Source organism: Oncorhynchus clarkii, chromosome 7 (assembly GCF_045791955.1).
Source record: "Oncorhynchus clarkii lewisi isolate Uvic-CL-2024 chromosome 7, UVic_Ocla_1.0, whole genome shotgun sequence".
In the NCBI taxonomy this organism is placed as follows: Eukaryota; Metazoa; Chordata; class Actinopteri; order Salmoniformes; family Salmonidae; genus Oncorhynchus; species Oncorhynchus clarkii.
Window position 1 is genome coordinate 11428372 of NC_092153.1, and position 23038 is coordinate 11451409.

Below are 23038 nucleotides of genomic sequence, written 5' to 3' on the forward strand. Positions count from 1 at the left end.
CACTGTGTGTGTGTTCTCCACCAAAGTACCATTCTACTGCTGTACCCACCTGCCAGTAGGGGCCCGTGCGCGCCAGTCTGTTCCAGCAGGACCAAGTGCTGCAGTAGTGGGCCGTGCCCCCCTGCGCCCCCTCCGTCAGCCAGGTAGGTGGCTAGGGGGGCACCGCCTAGGTAGGGGGGGCTGAGGGAGAGGGCCGAATGTTGACCCCCATCCTGCTGGGCTGAGGTCACCTGGAGAATGGGGTCAGTATAGAAGTGTTTTACATAGAACTGTTGGGATACATCTATATGTTAAACTGACATTGGTTTGATGCTTCTATTGTCTTTACTGGCTTCATACCACTAGCTTTAGGGAGACTGAGGTACACATTACAAGCCTGTTGTCGTTGCTATTGTAAACTGGTTTATTTTGGTAATATTGTGATTTGTGAATTAGGGGTGAATTTAGGGGTGGTTCCACCTAAAAAACACAATGTCATATAAGATGAGACAGACAGGGAGAAAAAGAAAGAGAAATAAAGAGAGAAAGGGCATTAGATCAACAAATATCCTGTTCATATGAAGACGAAGGTACGGCAACCTTTCTTTATCTGTGTAAGGTGTTACAGGTAAGAAAGCCTGTACTTATATTCCTGCCAACCGACCAAGTACTGATTGTGGAATTATGTTTAAAAGTCCCACCACCCCCTCAGTATAAAACATCGCCTTTCATTTTACCGGCTTTGGCATTAAAGCATTCTATTGTTGTCTGACATCAAACTTGTCCTCGTCGATCACAAAGCTTCACAGAAATTATTGTAAAGCATTTATTTTCTCCATAAAAATATGCAATTCTGTTGTTGAGCCGTCCTGCTATTGTCCCCCCCCCCCCCACCACCCGTCATTTAGCCTGAGAAAACACCCACACACCCCCTGCCATTTAGCCTGGGAGAACACCCACACACTGCCATTTAGCCCGGGAGAACACACCCCCCCCCCCGCGCCATTTAGCCCGGGAGAACACACACACCCCCCCCACCCCATTTAGCCTGGGAGAACACCCACACACACCCTGCCATTTAGCCTGGGAGAACACCCACACACCCCCTGCCATTTAGCCTGGGAGAACACCCACACACACCCTGCCATTTAGCCTGGGAGAACACCCACACACACCCTGCCATTTAGCCTGGGAGAACACCCACACACACCCTGCCATTTAGCCTGGGAGAACACACACACACACCCTGCCATTTAGCCTGGGAGAACACACACCCTGCCATTTAGCCCAGGAGAACACACACACTGCCATTTAACCCGGAAGAACACACACACTGCCATTTTCTCCATAAAAATATGCAATTCTGTTGTTGAGCCGTCCTGCTATTGTCCCCCACCCCACCCCCTGCCATTTAGCCTGGGAGAACACCCACACCCTGCCATTTAGCCCGGAAGAACACCCACCCCCTGCCATTTAGCCCAGGAGAACACACACACACTGCCATTTAGCCCGGGAGAACACACACACCCCCCCCCCCCCCCCCCCCCGCGCCATTTAGCCCAGGAGAACACACACACACACACACACACCGCCATTTAGCCCAGGAGAACACACACACACTGCCATTTAGCCCGGGAGAACACCCCACCCCCCGCCATTTAGCCCGGGAGAACACACACACCGCCTTTAGCCTGGGAGAAAACACACACACACCGCCATTTAGCCCGGGAGAACACATACACACACATACCACCATTTAGCCCGGGAGAACACACACACACTGCCATTTAGCCCGGGAGAACACACACACACACATACCACCATTTAGCCCGGGAGAACACACACACACTGCCATTTAGCCCGGGAGAACACACACACACTGCCATTTAGCCCGGGAGAACACACACACACTGCCATTTAGCCCGGGAGAACACACACACACACACACACCGCCATTTAGCCCGGGAGAACACACACACACACACCGCCATTTAGCCCGGGAGAACACACACACACTGCCATTTAGCCCGGGAGAACACACACACACACACATACCACCATTTAGCCCGGGAGAACACACACACACACTGCCATTTAGCCCGGGAGAACACACACACACTGCCATTTAGCCCGGGAGAACACACACACACACACCACCATTTAGCCCGGGAGAACACACACACACTGCCATTTAGCCCGGGAGAACACACACACACTGCCATTTAGCCCGGGAGAACACACACACACTGCCATTTAGCCCGGGAGAACACACACACACTGCCATTTAGCCCGGGAGAACACACACACACTGCCATTTAGCCCGGGAGAACACACACACACCGCCATTTAGCCCGGGAGAACACACACACACTGCCATTTAGCCCGGGAGAACACACACACACCGCCATTTAGCCCGGGAGAACACACACACACACACACACACACACACACACACACACACCACCATTTAGCCCAGGAGAAAACACACATCGCCATTTATCCAGGGAGAAAAGGCCCTGATGTTAAATAATAAATGATGGGTTAACATGCATTTTTAACTTGTAGGCCATCGGTCTTCAGACAAAATAACTGATGGGCAGTTTGAAAGGAGAGAAAGCACGCGATGGTGTGATCATATTGGCTGGTGATGCTAAAATGACAGCAGTATTAGGCTTAATTTTTAGCCAACGACTGATTGGGTTAAATATGAATCAGCTTGTTCAGTTTCTCAGCCTCTCTTTTCCAGATGAGCCAATACGCAAATCTGTAAGCCGCTCCGCTCATCCTCTTCTCCTGGAGGGGCAAGACTCTCTGCTCATCCTCTTCTCCTGGAGGGGCAAGACTCTCCGCTCATCCTCTTCTCCTGGAGGGGCAAGACTCTCCGCTCATCCTCTTCTCCTGAAGGGGCAAGACGCTCCGCTCATCCTCTTCTCCTGGAGGGGCAAGACGCTCCGCTCATCCTCTTCTCCTGGAGGGGCAAGACGCTCCGCTCATCCTCTTCTCCTGGAGGGGCAAGACGCTCCGCTCATCCTCTTCTCCTGGAGGGGCAAGACGCTCCGCTCATCCTCTTCTCCTGGAGGGGCAAGACGCTCCGCTCATCCTCTTCTCCTGGAGGGGCAAGACGCTCCGCTCATCCTCTTCTCCTGGAGGGGCAAGACGCTCCGCTCATCCTCTTCTCCTGGAGGGGCAAGACGCTCCGCTCATCCTCTTCTCCTGGAGGGGCAAGACGCTCCGCTCATCCTCTTCTCCTGGAGGGGCAAGACGCTCCGCTCATCCTCTTCTCCTGGAGGGGCAAGACGCTCCGCTCATCCTCTTCTCCTGGAGGGGCAAGACGCTCCGCTCATCCTCTTCTCCTGGAGGGGCAAGACGCTCCGCTCATCCTCTTCTCCTGGAGGGGCAAGACGCTCCGCTCATCCTCTTCTCCTGGAGGGGCAAGACGCTCCGCTCATCCTCTTCTCCTGGAGGGGCAAGACGCTCCGCTCATCCTCTTCTCCTGGAGGGGCAAGACGCTCCGCTCATCCTCTTCTCCTGGAGGGGCAAGACGCTCCGCTCATCCTCTTCTCCTGGAGGGGCAAGACGCTCCGCTCATCCTCTTCTCCTGGAGGGGCAAGACGCTCCGCTCATCCTCTTCTCCTGGAGGGGCAAGACGCTCCGCTCATCCTCTTCTCCTGGAGGGGCAAGACGCTCCGCTCATCCTCTTCTCCTGGAGGGGCAAGACGCTCCGCTCATCCTCTTCTCCTGGAGGGGCAAGACGCTCCGCTCATCCTCTTCTCCTGGAGGGGCAAGACGCTCCGCTCATCCTCTTCTCCTGGAGGGGCAAGACGCTCCGCTCATCCTCTTCTCCTGGAGGGGCAAGACGCTCCGCTCATCCTCTTCTCCTGGAGGGGCAAGACGCTCCGCTCATCCTCTTCTCCTGGAGGGGCAAGACGCTCCGCTCATCCTCTTCTCCTGGAGGGGCAAGACGCTCCGCTCATCCTCTTCTCCTGGAGGGGCAAGACGCTCTGCTCATCCTCTTCTCCTGGAGGGGCAAGACGCTCCGCTCATCCTCTTCTCCTGAAGGGGCAAGACGCTTCGCTCATCCTCTTCTCCTGGAGGGGCAAGACTCTCTGCTCATCCTCTTCTCCTGGAGGGGCAAGACGCTCTGCTCATCCTCTTCTCCTGGAGGGGCAAGACTCTCTGCTCATCCTCTTCTCCTGGAGGGGCAAGACGCTCCGCTCATCCTCTTCTCCTGGAGGGGCAAGACTCTCTGCTCATCCTCTTCTCCTATTTGGGTCTCTTTTCAAATATTACTTTTTGTTCTATGACAGCGGTTCCACACGTTCCCGTGACACTGAAGTAGTGTGTGAAAAATATGATTGATATTTTATTTGGTTATGTTGCATTATTTTCTTACTATAAAATACATGTGTGTTGTCTGTGACCAGTGCAGGGGAATGTAAGTGTGTGGTCTGCTTAATGAACAAAATAAACTATTGATTTTATTTGCATTGCACAGCCATGTTGCCTACAGGTTGTCCATACCAGTAACATAACTCAACTCAAAATAGGCTATTCTATTCTTCTGAAAATACATTTCATTAGCTGCATGTTTCTTAGGACCTGCCTAAACAAATGAATAATGGATTTCTTTGTGGTGTATATTCAATGGATTTATTCAAATACACACTCCCTACTCCCACCCCACACTCCCTACTCCCACCCCACACTCCCTACTCCCACCCCACACTCCCTACTCCCACCCCACACTCCCTACTCCCACACTCCCTACTCCCACCCCACACTCCCTACTCCCACCCCACACTCCCTACTCCCACCCCACACTCCCTACTCCCACCCCACACTCCCTACTCCCACCCCACACTCCCTACTCCCACTCCCACTCGTCAATTGTGCAGGCATGCGCACAGGATACATAAACAGGCTTATGCAGGCAAGACTGTGGTTAAAATGGGACTGTTTGAAAGGGGGTCATATAAGCATTGCCCTTTTTTTCACAGATAAATCCTGTGTGACCACAGAAGGAGACCGACCAACACACAGGGAGACAGAGAGACAGATATATATATAGATAGAGAGATACAGAGCGAGAGAGACCGACCAACACACACAGGGAGACAGAGAGACATATATATATATAGATAGAGAGATACAGAGAGAGAGAGACCGACCAACACACACAGCGAGACAGAGAGACATATATATATAGATAGAGAGATACAGAGAGAGAGAGACCGACCAACACACACAGGGAGACAGAGAGACAGATATATAATATAGATATATATAGAGAGAGAGTGAGAGATACAAAGAGAGAGAACGAGAGAAGAAAAGAGGAGAAACAATATATCAACAGAGAGCCTTACATTGGAAGCAGAGGTGGCCGTGGCGGGCAGACCTAGGGTGATGTTGGGGAGGGAGGGGGACGTGTACAGAGACAGCTGGCTGAGTTCACCACCACACAACCGCTGAGCCAGGGACACATCAATGCTGTTGGAGACTGCCACAGTGACGCCGTTCTCATTGGGGATGTTGCTGATGCTGTTGTTGTTAGGAGAGCTGGGGCCGGATCCAGGAGCGCTGTTACACGCTGAATCTAGAGAATGTATTCATGTCATGACTGTTCCACACCAAGTCTACAGCTACAGTACAACATGAACCTAATACAACCAGTCAGTTAGTCATCTCTTCCATGTTAAATCTACTACACAGCTCTGTTGTGTGCGAGGTCTGAACCTCCTGGCCGTTCCTCTCCACAGCGTTGAGTGTGTGTCCTACCTGCCATATCCAGTGAGTGTGTGTCCTACCTGCCATATCCAGTGAGTGTGTGTCCTACCTGCCATATCCAGTGAGTGTGTGTCCTACCTGCCATATCCAGCGAGTGTGTGTCCTACCTGCCATATCCAGTGAGTGTGTGTCCTACCTGCCATATCCAGTGAGTGTGTGTCCTACCTGCCATATCCAGTGAGTGTGTGTCCTACCTGCCATATCCAGTGAGTGTGTGTCCTACCTGCCATATCCAGTGAGTGTGTGTCCTACCTGCCATATCCAGTGAGTGTGTGTCCTACCTGCCATATCCAGTGAGTGTGTGTCCTACCTGCCATATCCAGTGAGTGTGTGTCCTACCTGCCATATCCAGTGAGTGTGTGTCCTACCTGCCATATCCAGTGAGTGTGTGTCCTACCTGCCATATCCAGTGAGCGTTTCTTGGCGGTTGTGATCGGGCTGTCTTTACGCCTCAGTAGGGGGCTGCTTCGTCGCTCGCTCACCTTCTGCTTCAGACGAGAACGTAGCTTCAGGTTGGGCTCAGAGGCTACAAGGCAGACACACACATAAAGAGAGAGAGCACAGATATGACCAACACAACCCAGGCTTGTAACAGAGGCTAAGACTCAAGAGAGGCCCATGGTTCTGATACGGCTCTGTCATACCGTATCCCTGCAACTTGAACCGCAGTAAACAGAAACCACAGTTTTGTTGAGGCAAACAGTTCTCGAGGTTAAACAGGGTCCATTTTATCTAACCAACGACTAAGTTACACAACCTGCTGTTCACCATCATGGAGGTGGATGAGGTACGTTTCCTCCCCATTACAATGTACTGAGCGTTGGGAAAATCTGCGCCAGCCACATCAACAAGGAAATGAGAGTGTAGAGGGGAATGAACTGATTTCTGGGAGCGACGTTGCCAATTACAGCGGGCTTTGTCAGTGTGCATTCAAATGGAGAGAATTTAGAAAGACAAGGACGGAGAGAGGGAATGCAATGTCATGACTACCATGTTCTGAAATGATGCTAATGTTCATGGCACGGACAATCAGGGCCCTCTGTAGGGACACTCGACCAATAGAAGTCCAGTACTAATTATCCAGCCAGGGCGCTATTTCAGGCCTTTTAGAAAAACAAAGGGCACAAAGCAGGAGGGGAACAACAAGAGCCCCCTCTCTCTCTCTCTCTCCACTGCTCCCTCCATCCTTGTTTTTATTCACACGTTTGTTTCTCTCCGTTTAACAAGTGACAGACTAATGATGCAGGCGCTAGTTTCATAATTCAAAGGTGGCCGCGGACCGCGCCACTACGGGAGGAAGTCCGGGGGGGGGGGGTCAAACAATCATGTAAGGCACTACTGAATGGATGGCATGACACACGTCTGGTCAAATGTAATGGTCTCCCATCTGAGAACAGACAAAAGAGGAACATGGATTGATTCATACAGAGCCCACCTTTTCAACCTATTAAGCCTGTACACAGGCGGGAATTGGCCTATATGAATAGGGTCAAATTGAAATGTTTCTAACAGAAGAAATATGAATATGAATTTTTTATAATGTCTGTGAGTATAACAGAACTGATATGGCAGGAGGAAACCCGAGGAAAATCCAACCAGGAAGTACTATTATTTTGAAAGGCTGTTTTTCCATTGAAAGCCTATCCACCATACAAAGACTTAGGACCGTTCACGAGCTCTGTGCCTTCCTCTACATGTGACCAGTCTTTAGGCACTGTTTCAGGCTTTTACTCTTACTTCCTATTGACGAAGATTTTGTCCGGTTGAAATATTGATTATTTATGACAAAAACAACCGGAAACATAGTTTGGCATGTTTCTACTAACTTTTATTGTACTTTAAAAAAAAACTTTGTCTGGACTTAGTGCACGCGCCTTAAGCATTCGGATTACTGGACAAAACGCGCAAACAAAAAGGAGGTATTTGGTCATAAAGAGGGACATTATCGAACAAAACAAACATTTATTGTTTAACATGGAGACCTGGGAGTGCCACCAGATGAAGATCAAAGGTAAGTAATTCATTTGAATGCTATTTCTGACTTTTGTGACACTCTCCTTGGCTGGAAAATGGCTGTATGGGAGTCTGTGGCTAGATGCAGACCTAGCATAATCGTATGGTGTGCTTTCGTGGTAAAGCCTTTTTGAAATCGAACACTGGTTGGATTTACAAGAAGTTTATCTTTAAAATGGTGGATAATACTTGTATGTTTGAGGAATTTTAATTATGGGATTTCTGTTGTTTTGAATTTGTCGTCCTGCAATTTCACTGGCTGTTGTCCAGGTGAGACGCTAGCATCCCACTTGTACCAGAGAGGTTAACCTGCGAGGTCCTGAACCTGCTGGCTTTCTGTTCTACCTGATCATTTTAAAAAACACAGTGAAACAGGCTTTCGAGGTCCAGAGTTGAGTTTGAAGGGTATAGGGGCTGTGAGCTTAAAGCGTTACCTAGCTACCATACAGTGTGAAGGGTTACCTAGCTACCATGTTGGGGTCATCATGTGGGGTCCCGGCCCGCCTATCAACTAGCCTCCGTATGCTTCCATGTAAAGGCTGGCCTAGATAACCGGATGAACTTACAGCCTTGCTAATTGCTAGATGGTTTTAACACCATGTTGGCTGAATGGACAGAGACAGGGGTTAATGTACTTGTTAACAGTGAGTGTCCCATTGATGAAAGTTGGAACCACATTGTGATATAAAGCCTGTCTACAAACCCCTATATATGCCAGACAGTGAGAGACAGCATGTCAAATCTTTGGTGGGAGGGGTGTGCGGAGATGTAGGGTCATAATCAAATCTGCAATTCACCGTTTACCGCCGTCTAAATCACACACAAAAATTGCGAAGCTAGCATGAACACCTAGATGAACTCAACTAAACAATATATTTTTTTAAATTTACAAATTTAAAAAACGCAACAGTGATTTAAAATCTCATTATCAGCCCCCACATTTATGTAGAAGCAATGAAATAAGAAGCTCTTCTAACGGTTCCCAACCTAGAATTAACATACGTAAACCCCACAAAACTGACAATATCTCCCTGCATTGCTTCACGAACCTCCATGTTATTGAGAAAGGCATGTTCTGTAAAAAGTTGGCTCAGTTTGAGGTATACTAGCTAGAGTAAATGTTTTTTTAATCCAAAGTCACTAATGGTGAAATTTCTAGCATGTCGCTGCTAACACAGCATGTCGCTAACACAGCATGTCGCTAACACAGCATGTCGCTAACACAGCATGTCGCTAACACAGCATGTCGCTAACTCAGCATGTCGCTAACACAGCATGTCGCTAACACAGCATGTCGGCCTCAATGTTCTGAAGAGGCTTCCGCTCCTCGTCTAATTGTCCTTCATGCCCACCACTGTTAAAGAACTGCAGGTAAAGGTAAAAGTAATTCCCTAAACTCTCCTCCTCCCTCTCTCATCTGTCCTATTCTCCAACCTTCTCTTTTCTAAACTCTGCTCCTCCCCCTCTCATCTGTCCTATTCTCCAACCTTCTCTTTTCTAAACTCTGCTCCTCCCCCTCTCATCTGTCCTATTCTCCAACCTTCTATTTTCTAAACTCTCCTCCTCCCTCTCTCATCTGTCCTATTCTCCAACCTTCTCTTTTCTAAACTCTCCTCCTCCCTCTCTCATCTGTCCTATTCTCCAACCTTCTCTTTTCTAAAATCTCTCTCCTCCTGTGGAATGTGGCCAGTGTCAACTGTGGTCTGTGTAGCCTTGAGGCTTTTCTCCTCTTCTACCTTCCTCTTTCCCCACACTCCCCCTGTTCTACTCCCCTCGGACTCTCTCCTCCCGTCTCTTCTCTCTCAGTCTGGGTGGAATGTGGTCTCAGAGGCCAGTGTCAACTGCGGTGTATCTGCAGCTTGAGTCAGCCTTGGGGCTAGAGTCAACATGGCCGTGCTCTGTTCATACAGGCCCAGCCCGCTAAGTGAATAATTATACTGGAAGACCACCGCTTCACAGCCCGGCACGGCCGCACCATTTTAGTTTCCACTTCGTCTACTGTCAGTAGAGTACACCTCTCTAAACTATAGAAAGGTTTTTTGTTGTTCACTCTGGGATTTTTCATGATGTATGATTTAGAAATGATGAAAACTTTGGCAAGGTGATAAAAGGTCTGTCACATATTACAGTTCAATCCCCCGTCGGTACAGTAGGACATGCCAGAATAACAATGGATGTTCAGAACGTTTAAGGTGGTGAAGATAGTCAATATTATTATCAGCAGTTCATCTAGAACTCAAATAACGTATAGCTTCTCAGTGCTGCTTTGCTGAAGTGAACCTAATAACCCCCCCTCACAGCTTTACAGTACCTCTCAGAGCCCTGGGGATTCCATTGAGGGGGCAGCAGAACCCCTGACAGCCTAATTTGGGTTTGATTAATGGTGGGAGGCTCTAATACTATCTAAATGAGGGGAGGTGTGAACCTGCAGAGAGCCTACAGGACAGTCCTCTAGCAGAGCAAGGTGTGAGCCCGCAGAGAGTCTACTGGACAGTCCTCTAGCAGAGCAAGGTGTGAGCCCACAGAGAGCCTACAGGACAGTCCTCTAGCAGAGCAAGGTGTGAGCCCAGAGAGCCTACAGGACAGTCCTCTAGCAGAGCACGGTGTGAGCCCACAGAGAGCCTACAGGACAGTCCTCTAGCAAAGCAAGGTGTGAGCCCAGAGAGCCTACAGGACAGTCCTCTAGCAAAGCAAGGTGTGAGCCCAGAGAGCCTACAGGACAGTCCTCTAGCAGAGCAAGGTGTGAGCCCACAGAGAGCCTACAGGACAGTCCTCTAGCAAAGCAAGGTGTGAGCCCAGAGAGCCTACAGGACAGTCCTCTAGCAAAGCAAGGTGTGAGCCCAGAGAGCCTACAGGACAGTCCTCTAGCAGAGCAAGGTGTGAGCCCACAGAGAGCCTACAGGACAGTCCTCTAGCAAAGCAAGGTGTGAGCCCAGAGAGCCTACTGGACAGTCCTCCAGCAGAGCAAGGTGTGAGCCCACAGAGAGCCTACAGGACAGTCCTCTAGCAGAGCAAGGTGTGAGCCCACAGAGAGCCTACAGGACAGTCCTCCAGCAGAGCAAGGTGTGAGCCCACAGAGAGCCTACAGGACAGTCCTCCAGCAGAGCAAGGTGTGAGCCCACAGAGAGCCTACAGGACAGTCCTCTAGCAGAGCAAGGTGTGAGCCCGCAGAGAGCATACAGGACAGTCCTCTAGCAGAGCAAGGTGTGAGCCCGCAGAGAGCCTACAGGACAGTCCTCCAGCAGAGCAAGGTGTGAGCCCGCAGAGAGCCTACAGGACAGTCCTCTAGCAGAGCAAGGTGTGAGCCCACAGAGAGCCTACAGGACAGTCCTCTAGCAGAGCAAGGTGTGAGCCCACAGAGAACCTACAGGACAGTCCTCTAGCAGAGCAAGGTGTGTGTGTGTTTAGTACCTGTCTTGCGGAGGGGGAAGTCGTCTCTAGCGTTGTAGATGCCCAGGACAGGGTGGTTGTAGGTACCCATACCAGTCTGCGGAGGAGAGCTCTGGTCCAGGGAAGTGTGCTGAGTTTTCCTGCAACACACACACACACACCACACACACACACACACACACAGAGAAACCATCAGATACTTCATTTGTTTTTAAACCTTTATTTAACTAGGCAAGTCAGTTAAAGAACAAATTCTTATTTACAATGACGGCCTACCGGGGAACAGTGGGTTAACTGCCTTGCTTAGGGGCAGAACAACAGATTTTTACCTCGTCAGCTCTGGGATTCGATCTTGCAACCTTTCGGCTAGTCCAAAACCCTAACCACTAAGCTACCTCATCACACAACACTGCGGTGGGTGGTGTCTCAATAGTCTAAAGCCATGACCTCACTCCTCACACAGGATTACAGGATAGGGTGTGTCTCAATAGTCTAAAACTGTGCCTCAGTAGTGGGTAGATCAGGCTGAGGTACAGGCTGAGGAGATTGGTCCCAGTCAGCCTGGGCTGGAAGATGGGCAGAGCAGAGCTGATGTCTGTCTATTGAAGTTAGCCACTGCTACAGATCAACACTGATCTCAGGCAGTAAGGTAAGCTGTGCTGGTCTAGGTCCAAACCCATGTTCTGGTCTAGTGAACACACTCTGTGGTGCATATACCTCCCCTCTCTACCTCTCTTCTGGTCTGAACGACTGGCAGCTTTAAAGTGCTGGGAGACTCTTTACATATATAGAGAGAGAGAGCGAGGGAGGGAGAGGGAGGGAGAGACATTCCTGATAACACTGACTCTATACTCCACTGGGTCATTATGGTAGTAGTGGACAAGTGGTTTACTGTATGTGTGTGATGAGTGCTGGATGATTTTACTAAGACAATTGCAAAACAGTGATCACACAGTTTCTACCAACGACTTCTATAAGCGCGTTATAAAACATGAACACACACACACACAGCACCTAATACCGAGTACACAGACCACAGCTGGACGTGGGTTCACACAGCACCTAATACTGAGTACACAGACCACAGCTGGACGTGGGTTCACACAGCACCTAATACTGAGTACACAGACCACAGCTGGACGTGGGTTCACACAGCACCTAATACTGAACACACAGACCACAGCTGGACGTGGGTTCACACAGCACCTAACACTGAACACACAGACCACAGCTGGACGTGGGTTCACACAACACCTAATACTGAGTACACAGACCACAGATGGACGTGGGTTCACACAGCACCTAACACTGAGTACACAGACCACAGCTGGACGTGGGTTCACACAGCACCTAATACTGAGTACACAGACCACAGCTGGACGTGGGTTCACACAGCACCTAATACTGAGTACACAGACCACAGCTGGACGTGGGTTCACACAGCACCTAATACTGAGTACACAGACCACAGCTGGACGTGGGTTCACACAACACCTAATACTGAGTACACAGACCACAGCTGGACGTGGGTTCACACAGCACCTAATACTGAGTACACAGACCACAGCTGGACGTGGGTTCACACAGCACCTAACACTGAACACACAGACCACAGCTGGACGTGGGTTCACACAGCACCTAATACTGAGTACACAGACCACAGCTGGACGTGGGTTCACACAGACCACAGCTGGACGTGGGTTCACACAGCACCTAAAACTGAACACACAGACCACAGCTGGACGCGGATTCACACAGACCACAGCTGGACGCGGATTCACACAGACCACAGCTGGACGCGGGTTCACACAGAGAACAGCTGGACGTGGGTTCACACAGCACCTAATATTGAACACAGACCACAGCTGGACGTGGATTCACACAGACCACAGCTGGACGTGGGTTCACACAGCACCTAATACTGAACACACAGACCACAGCTGAACGTGGGTTCACACAGCACCCAATACTGAGTACCCAGACCACAGCTGGATGTGGGTTCACACAGCACCTAATACTGAGCACACAGACCACAGCTGGACGTGGGTTCACACAGCACCTAATACTGAACACACAGGCCACAGCTGGACGTGGGTTCACACAGCACCCAATACTGAGTACCCAGACCACAGCTGGACGTGGGTTCACACAGCACCCAATACTGAGTACCCAGACCACAGCTGGACGTGGGTTCACACAGCACCTAATACTGAACAGACAGACCACAGCTGGACGTGGGTTCCACGGCTCGATAATAAACACTCAAGGCTGAGGAGGGAGAGCTCCTCTCAACAGGGCCAAATAGTCTGCTGTGTCCTCTGTGTGTGTGAGATCTCATCCCTACACAGCTGACGGGACAGGAGTGTGTGTGTGTGAGACAGTACTCACCCGTACCAGTAGCGGGGGTCGTTGGGCAACCCCCCGTGGTTGAGACTCCTCTGGGCCAGAGCCTTCTTCTTGTTCAGCACAAACTCCTGCAGTCGCATCTTCACCTCCGTACTGGCCACTGCACCTGAGAGGGGGTACATGGTACCAGGGTAAGGAGACAGTACTGGCCACTGCACCTGAGAGGGGGTACATGGTACCAGGGTAAGAAGACAATACTGGCCACTGCACCTGAGAGGGGGTACATGGTACCAGGGTAAGAAGACAGTACTGGCCACTGCACCTGAGAGGGGGTACATGGTACCAGGGTAAGAAGACAGTACTGGCCACTGCACCTGAGAGGGGGTACATGGTACCAGGGTAAGAAGACAATACTGGCCACTGCACCTGAGAGGGGGTACATGGTACCAGGGTAAGAAGACAATACTGGCCACTGCACCTGAGAGGGGGTACATGGTACCAGGGTAAGAAGACAATACTGGCCACTGCACCTGAGAGGGGGTACATGGTACCAGGGTAAGAAGACAATACTGGCCACTGCACCTGAGAGGGGGTACATGGTACCAGGGTAAGAAGACAATACTGGCCACTGCACCTGATAGGGGGTACATGGTACCAGGGTAAGAAGACAATACTGGCCACTGCACCTGAGAGGGGGTACATGGTACCAGGGTAAGAAGACAGTACTGGCCACTGCACCTGAGAGGGGGTACATGGTACCAGGGTAAGAAGACAATACTGGCCACTGCACCTGAGAGGGGGTACATGGTACCAGGGTAAGAAGACAGTACTGGCCACTGCACCTGATAGGGGGTACATGGTACCAGGGTAAGAAGACAATACTGGCCACTGCACCTGAGAGGGGGTACATGGTACCAGGGTAAGAAGACAGTACTGGCCACTGCACCTGAGAGGGGGTACATGGTACCAGGGTAAGAAGACAGTACTGGCCACTGCACCTGAGAGGGGGTACATGGTACCAGGGTAAGAAGACAATACTGGCCACTGCACCTGATAGGGGGTACATGGTACCAGGGTAAGAAGACAGTACTGGCCACTGCACCTGAGAGGGGGTACATGGTACCAGGGTAAGAAGACAATACTGGCCACTGCACCTGAGAGGGGGTACATGGTACCAGGGTAAGAAGACAATACTGGCCACTGCACCTGAGAGGGGGTACATGGTACCAGGGTAAGAAGACAATACTGGCCACTGCACCTGAGAGGGGGTACATGGTACCAGGGTAAGAAGACAATACTGGCCACTGCACCTGAGAGGGGGTACATGGTACCAGGGTAAGAAGACAGTACTGGCCACTGCACCTGAGAGGGGGTACATGGTACCAGGGTAAGAAGACAGTACTGGCCACTGCACATGAGAGGGGGTACATGGTACCAGGGTAAGAAGACAATACTGGCCACTGCACCTGAGAGGGGGTACATGGTACCAGGGTAAGAAGACAGTACTGGCCAATGCACCTGATAGGGGGTACATGGTACCAGGGTAAGAAGACACTCCAGCCTCCGGCTCTGCAGATAGGACAGATCACTCACACCCAATTCCTGGCCTTAAGGCCCTTCACATAGATCAAGAAGGAAAGGATAGACTTGAGCAATATGCTAGCAGAGTGAGGGAGAGGTTAAAGGGCGTCGCTGAAGGTAGGTGTGAGCTCTGACGCCATTTCAGGCTGAGTTTACTAGGAGTTATATCTATCACAGACTCTCATTGATATGATGGGCTATTCAAACGGCCACATTTCCAATTCCCAAAGTTGTGCAACACAGTGCCCTCTGTAATTATTGGGGCAATTAAGTAGTTTCTCTTATTTTGTCTCTATACTCCAGAAGTTTGAATTTGAAATCAAACAATGTCTGAGGTTAAAGTGCAGACTGTCAACTTTAATTTGAGGGTATTTTCATCCATATCGCGTGAAACGTTGTCGTTATAATTGGTGATTGTGCAGAGAGAGAAGATGAGGATCGAGACAAACAGAATCAGAGAGAGAGAGAGAGAGACAGAGAGAGACAGAGACAACCCTCAGCTCTAGACTACTGAGGGTTGTATCAGACCAAACTCCTCCAGGGCAGCTGCCGTTGTCATCCATCCTGTCTGGTGACCCTGTGTGTGTGTTTAGCCCATCCATACCACTAGATAATTAATGAGCCAGTGGCCTTGTGGTGTTGAGGCCAGCCCTCTACCTGTAGCCTGCTGCCTGTCTCTCTCAACACCTCTCCACTGACAGAGAGCAGGCAGCGCGGCAGCACCACACAAGCACATCCACTCTAGAATAGAGGGATGACCAGAATGGAGGTTGGTTGGGTGTGAGAGAGAGATATACACTGCCCTCCGTAACTACTGCAACAGTGAAGCTTTGTTTCTTCTTTTGGCTCTATACTTCAGAAGTTTGGATTTGAAATCAGCCAATGACAATAGAGCTTAAAGTGCAGACAGTCCGCTTTCATTTGAGGATATTTTCGTCCACATCAGGTGAACCGTTAAGAAATTACAGCACTTTTTGTACATAGTGGCCCCATTTTAGTTCTACTAATAATATGATATGTATTGTATTGTTCCAGCTGCTTACTCTCCTGTCCTCTCTCCTTGTTCTTCAGCAGCAGTAGTTTCTGTTCTCTCTGGTGTTTCTCCAGTTCCTGCTCCAGAAGGTGCTTCTCCATCTTCCTCTGATGCTCCAACAGCTCCTGCTGATGTTTCAGGGCCAGGAGCTCCTGCTGGTGCTGCATGGAGGGGAACACAACGTTACTACAACATCCTGGGCCAGGAGCTCCTGCTGGTGGTGCATGAGGGGAACACAACGTTACTACAACGTTACTACAACATCCTGGGCCAGGAGCTCCTGCTGGTGCTGCATGGAGGGTAACAACGTTACTACAACGTTACTACAACATCCTGGGCCAGGAGCTCCTGCTGGTGCTGCATGAGGGGAACACAACGTTACTACAACATCCTGGGCCAGGAGCTCCTGCTGGTGCTGCATGAGGGGAACACAACGTTACTACAACGTTACTACAACGTCCTGGGCCAGGAGCTCCTGCTGGTGCTGCATGGAGGGTAACAACATTACTAGAACGTTATTACAACATCCAGAGCCAGGAGCTCCTGCGATAACGTTATGTTACTACAATGTTACAGTAACAGTACTATAATGTTAATTCAATGTTGGTACAACACCCTGCAACCTGCTACCCCCTGATTTCTACCTCCCTTCTCTCTCCTTGCCCTGCAGGTCTGGTCTCTCGCAGCTATCCCCCATTCCTGACACGTTCACCCAAGACCCAAGTGAACATGCTAGCTTGGTCACCTCACACGATCACAACACATCTATTCAGCCTCAGCCCAATCACTGTCCATGCAAATGTTCCCGGCATGTTTACAGGAGCCAGACCTCTCCAGTCAATACGTGAATAACCTTTCCTCTCTACGTACCATGGACCCTCTACATCACGACCAAACTGAACCATTAGATCCACACACACACACACTCTCTCCTTAGTAGAGTGCCCAACTCCAATATTTGATTGGCCGTATTTTGTGGGGGATGTTTGTTATTGCCTTGGATGGTTTAGTGTGTTAAATAAGTGCCTGCTAGCGAGGACATGCAGCCGTGCTCACCGTCAAGGGAAGGTGACTGGAACAAGAGTCCTGCTGATGGATACATTCATATGGGAGGTGAGGAGGTGCGTGACAGAAGAGCAGCAGGCAGGCACGGTATGGTTTTGGATAGGTCCCAAGCTTTCCCCCTTTCAATATTCAAGGGCAGATAGAAGGGAGTGCTTTAAGTTTGGAATCCAGCCTTTGGTGCATTTAAGGGGAGACACCTTAACCTAAAGAGTTCAATAGAGGTATACAGGGAAAACAACACCGTGTCTTCCTCTTTCCAATCCACCAGTGTCTGTTTCCTACTGTCTTTCCCACTCCGTGACCTGTCTTGGTGATAGGCAGAGGTGTGTGTGCTGCAGGTCTCGGTGTGTGTGCTGCAGGTCTCGGTGTGTGTGCTGCAGGTCTCGGTGTGTGTGCTGCAGGTCTCGGTGTGTGTGCTGCAGGTCTCGGTGTGTGTGTGTACAGGCTCTGAATGGGGCTGATTGAGCCTGGGCCTCCCTGCCTTGGCTTTGCGTCACTCTCTGCTACCTGAGTGGTCTTCCAGCACCACCACAGGCCAAAGGAGCCCTTGTGCTGTTAGCACTGTACTGGGATCAGCCCTCAGCCCTTCAATCTGCAGAATCTGGGTCACTTACAGGCCCAAACACTGACCCAAAGAGCAGGGCAAATATCATAGGGCTGAAAGGCTTCTGCTACACAGAGAGATCTAGTTTAGACATGTATGAGAGGGAAATTACCATCTTTCTTGACATGCTTCTGGAGCGGAGCCTTGCACCCCCCTCTCCCAATCACCCTCCCTCTCCCACTCACTCACTCACTCACCCTCCCTCCCTCTCCCACCCTCCTCCCTCCCTCCCTCTCCCACTCAACCACCCTCCCTCTCCCACTCAACCACCCTCCCTCTCCCACTCACTCACTCACTCACTCACCCTCCCTCCCTCTCCCACCCTCCTCCCTCCCTCTCCCACTCAACCACCCTCCCTCTCCCACTCACCCACCCTCCCTTCCTTTCCCACTCACCCTCCCTCCCTCTCTTTCCCACTCACTCTCCCTCCCTCTCTCTCTCCCTCCCTCTCTTTCCCACTCACCCTCCCTCCCTCTCACCCTCCCTCCCTCTCTTTCCCACTCACCCTCCCTCCCTCCCTCACCCTCCCTCCCTCCCTCCCTCTCCCACTCACCCTCCCTCCCTCACCCGCCCTCCCTCCCTCTCCCACTCACCCTCCCTCCCTCTCCCTCTCCCACTCAACCACCCTCCCTCTCCCACTCAACCACCCTCCCTCTCAACCACCCTCCCTCCCTCTCCCACTCACCCACCCTCCCTTTCCCACTCACCCACCCTCCCTCTCCCACTCACCCTCCCTCCCTCCCTCTCCCTCTCCCACTCACCCTCCCTCCCTCTCCCACTCACCCTCCCTCCCTCTCCCACTCAACCACCCTCCCTCTCCCACTCAACCACCCTCCCTCCCTCCCTCCCTCTCCCACTCACCCACCCTCCCTTTCCCACTCACCCACCCTCCCTCTCCCACTCACCCTCCCTCACTCACCTCCTCTCTCACCTCCTCTCTCCCTCCCACCCTCCTCCCTCCCTCTCCCACTCACCCTCCTCCCTCCCTCTCCCACTCACCCTCCCTCCCTCTCCCACACACTCACTCATCCACTCACCCTCCCTCCCTCCCACCCTCCTCCCTCCCTCTCCCACTCACCCTCCCTCCCTCTCCCACACACTCACTCACTCACTCACCCTCCCTCTCTCCCCCCCTCCTCCCCCACTCACCCTCCCTCTCCCACCCTCCTCCCTCCCTCTCCCACTCACCCTCCCTCCCTCTCCCACACACTCACTCACTCACCCTCCCTCCCACCCTCCTCCCTCCCTCCCTCTCCCACTCAACCACCCTCCCTCTCTCCCCCCCTCCTCCCCCACTCACCCTCCCTCTCCCACTCACCCTCCCTCCCTCACCCTCCCTCCCTCCCTCCCACCCTCCTCCCCCACTCACCCCCTCCCTCTCTCCCCCCCTCCTCCCCCACTCACCCTCCCTCTCCCACTCACCCTTCCTCCCTCCCCCACTCAACCACCCTCCTCCCTCCCTCTCCCACTCAACCACCCTCCATCTCCCACTCACCCTCCCTCCCCCACTCACCCTCCCTCACCCTCCCTCCCACTCAACCACCCTCCCTCTAAACCCCCCTCCTCCCCCACTCACCCCCCTCCCTCCCTCCCACCCTCCTCCCCCACTCACCCCCCTCCCTCTCTCCCCCCCTCCTCCCCCACTCACCCTCCCTCGCCCACTCACCCTTCCTCCCTCCCCCACTCAACCACCCTCCTCCCTCCCTCTCCCACTCAACCACCCTCCATCTCCCACTCACCCTACCCCCCTCCCTCCCTCCCCCACTCACCCTCCCTCACCCTCCCTCCCACTCAACCACCCTCCCTCTAAACCCCCCTCCTCCCCCACTCACCCCCCTCCCTCCCTCCCACCCTCCTCCCCCACTCACCCCCCTCCCTCTCTCCCCCCCTCCTCCCCCACTCACCCTCCCTCTCCCACTCACCCTTCCTCCCTCCCCCACTCAACCACCCTCCTCCTCCCTCCCTCTCCCACTCAACCACCCTCCATCTCCCACTCACCCTACCCCCCTCCCTCCCCCTCCCTCACCCTCCCTCCCACTCAACCACCCTCCCTCTAAACCCCCCTCCTCCCCCACTCACCCCCTCCCTCTCTCCCCCCCTCCTCCCCCACTCACCCTCCCTCTCCCACTCACCCTTCCTCCCTCCCTCTCCCACTCAACCACCCTCCTCCCTCCCTCTCCCACTCAACCACCCTCCTCCCTCCCTCTCCCACTCAACCACCCTCCCTCTCCCACTCACCCTACCCCCCTCCCTCCCTCTCCCACTCACCCTCCCTCTCCCCCTCCCTCCCTTTCCCACTTACCCTCCCTCTCCCACTCACCCTCCCTCCCCCACCCACCCTCCCTCCCTCCCCCACTCACCTCCTCTCCCTCCCTCCCACCCTCCTCCCTGCCTCACCCTCCCTCTCAACCACCCTCCCTCTCTCCCTCTCCCTCCCTCTCCCACCCTCCTCCCTCCCACTCACCCTCCCTCTCCCACTCACTCACTCACTCTCCCTCCCTCTCCCACTCAACCACCCTTCTCCCTCCCTCCCCCACTCACCCTCCCTCCCTCCCTCCCTCCCTCCCTCCCTCCCTCCCTCCCTCCCTCCCTCCCTCCCTCCCTCCCTCTCCACCTTAACATGTTCCTGTAGCTGGGCTTCATGCTGGCGGTTGAGCTGCTCATGTTGCCTCTGGAACTCAGCGATGAGGTGCTGTCTCTGAATCTGTTGTTTCTGTTTCAGGGACAGGAGCTCCTGCTGCAGCTGCTGCTCTCTGGCCTGGGCTGCAGACGCTTGGGCTGCAGAAGGAGACATGGACAGCTGCTGCTGGTGATGGTGCTGGTCAATGCGTAGGTCCATGGGGATGGCAGCCGGGGGCAGACGCAGGGGCAGGGCAGAGTTAATGTCCACTAGAGAGAGGAACAGAGAGACAGAATGGTAGTCCATGCATATTGAATAATGAAAAAAGACTAATCGATGTGACCCAAGTAGATAATAAAATAAAACAGCCATCACATTCTGTGCACACACACACACACTCAGCATCCTTATCAGCACAGAGAGCCCCTTCACAGTACTGTCCATCTGGCCCTGATAAGTCAAACATGAAGTCTAGCGCTCCTCTCACAAAGACTGCATTGACCTGTGGCGTGGTGGTGGAGACTTCGGCCCTGGCCAACCACCCTCAGAACGCACTGCTACAGGAAGGCCTCCAATCGCACGGCTTCCTCCCCATTAAATCTGAATAAATAGTCGCGATTGGATGATTATTTATCTACAAGTTTTCCCAACAGCGTGCCAGACAGCCAGATATGTTTGCTTGAAACTCTGTCTTAATCGTGTTAGGCTAACACCCACACTAGGTGCAGCACACACAGTCACACACACACACAGGCCTAAAGACTCACACACACAACACACACTAAAGGCAGACACAGTCTCTGGGTTTATCAGATGAATGAGTACGGTTACACGCACACAATAATAGTGAATAGTCAGATCAAGTCGACATGCTTTTCAAGAAGAACCATTTCCATAATAATCCTGTTTACATGGACACATCTGAAATCAGGCTACCTGATGGGACTTGGCTATACGCAGAAAAATCACCAATCAAAGTGATCATGTTCCTTTTGGGAAGCATTTGAGTTGGGACATATACAGTTGGTATGTGAAACCTATTTTGAAGATGCTGTAAGTTTTCCCCTAACTCACTAACCTTGTGCTGCTGGTGCTAGGTGGGACAAAGGCATATCAAATACACCGCTCAGACTCCAATTAGGGTGTTAACGTGTCCTAGCAATCTGAAAGATCGCTCAGAAAACCAGGTGTTTTAATCGCCGTGTGCTTACTTCGAGGACCCCTCCCCTCCCTCCCACACACAGTCAAGCACAGCATTCCAAGACCAACGACTGGCGCTTCTGTCCCGTGCAGACAGAGACACACACAAACACACTCACTCGATACAAACACACACAACCATAATGTCCTAGCTCTGAAACACATGCTGCAGACTGGTACTGCCTGTGATCACCTCATTGACTATACCACTCCGTGTACACAACACTAACCAACAAGCAGAGAGAAAGAGAACGTAACAGAGAGGAATAGTTTGAGAGAGAGAGGAGAGAAGGAGAGAAGGCGAGAAAGAAAGAAAGAAAGAGGAGAAAGAGGAGAAAGAGGAGAAAGAGGGAGACAGACAGACAGAGACAAAGACACAGACAGAGAGAGAGAGAGCGAGACAAAGACAGAGAGAGGAACTACTTTCAGAGAAGCAATGTGTAATAGAACATATATAATTGACATACCCATCAGCGCTGTAGTGAGCATGGCGATAAACGCTCTCCTATCGTTTCCTCCTCTACAGCTCACCTCTGCCGTGTGTAAGGATCTATTTAGCTTTAGTGGTGCTGCTCTTTATATTTCTGTCAGTCTCTGTCCTCCTCTCCTTTCCTCCGTTTTCTGCTTTCTCAACACTCCTGCTCCCTCGCTAGCTACCTCTCTCTGTGTCCCTCCTCTGTCTTTACCCATCTGTGTCCCTCCCCTCTCCCTCTTTTTACCAGTCTGTGTCCCTCCCCTCTCCCACTTCCCTCTTTTTACCAGTCTGTGTCCCTCCCCTCTCCCACTTCCCTCTTTTTACCAGTCTGTGTCCCTCCCCTCTCCCTCTTTTTACCAGTCTCTGTGTCCCTCCCCTCTCCCTCTTTTTACCAGTCTCTGTGCCCTCCTCCCTCTCTCTGTGCTGGTGACATCACAGGGCAGTCGTAGGCCTGCTGTCTGTTTATTCTGCTGCTCCTCCATTTCCTGGAACCGACGGCAGATAGAGATAGATAGCAGAGTGGACGGAGGAAAAAAACTATTCTCTGTGTCTTCCTCTGTTGACACTGCATCCCCCTCTTCCCTCTGAGTACAGAGAACTAGTTCCCTCTAGAAATACACCCACAGTGTTGGACATTGCTCTGGCGTCACACACACAGCTCTCTATTCTTCAGATCACGGTTCTGTGAAATATATGTCTATAGCCTCAAGTGAACTAATTAAGGCTATAAGGGCTCTTTGTGGTTGCTAGGAGACGCCCCGTCAACACACACCCCCTTTGTGTTATTTGCTCTGACGTTGGCGTTGCTAGCGGGCGGAAGGGTAAGAGAAACTTCACAGTTGTGTTCTACATTACAGAGCATTGATTTATGGGACAGTGGAAGGACATGGGGGAAGGCCTACAGTAGAAGGGTTCAGTTTAGCCAGGCCACAGGTAGGCCGCACACAA

At 52.0% G+C, this 23038-nt stretch overlaps 1 protein-coding gene across 2 annotated transcripts in view; it reads right to left on the reverse strand.

The window, feature by feature from the left end:
- LOC139412869 (histone deacetylase 4-like) overlaps window positions 1-23038 on the reverse strand; it is a 70046-nt gene that overhangs the window by 17320 nt on the left and 29688 nt on the right. For both annotated transcript variants that reach the window (XM_071159657.1, XM_071159656.1), the window contains 7 exons: window positions 20410-20684; window positions 16137-16287; window positions 13555-13678; window positions 11188-11306; window positions 6161-6289; window positions 5343-5572; window positions 50-230 (listed from right to left, as the gene is read on the reverse strand). In XM_071159657.1, coding sequence (XP_071015758.1) covers window positions 50-230; window positions 5343-5572; window positions 6161-6289; window positions 11188-11306; window positions 13555-13678; window positions 16137-16287; window positions 20410-20684 — 1209 coding nt within the window. The remainder of the gene's footprint in view (window positions 1-49; window positions 231-5342; window positions 5573-6160; window positions 6290-11187; window positions 11307-13554; window positions 13679-16136; window positions 16288-20409; window positions 20685-23038) is intronic.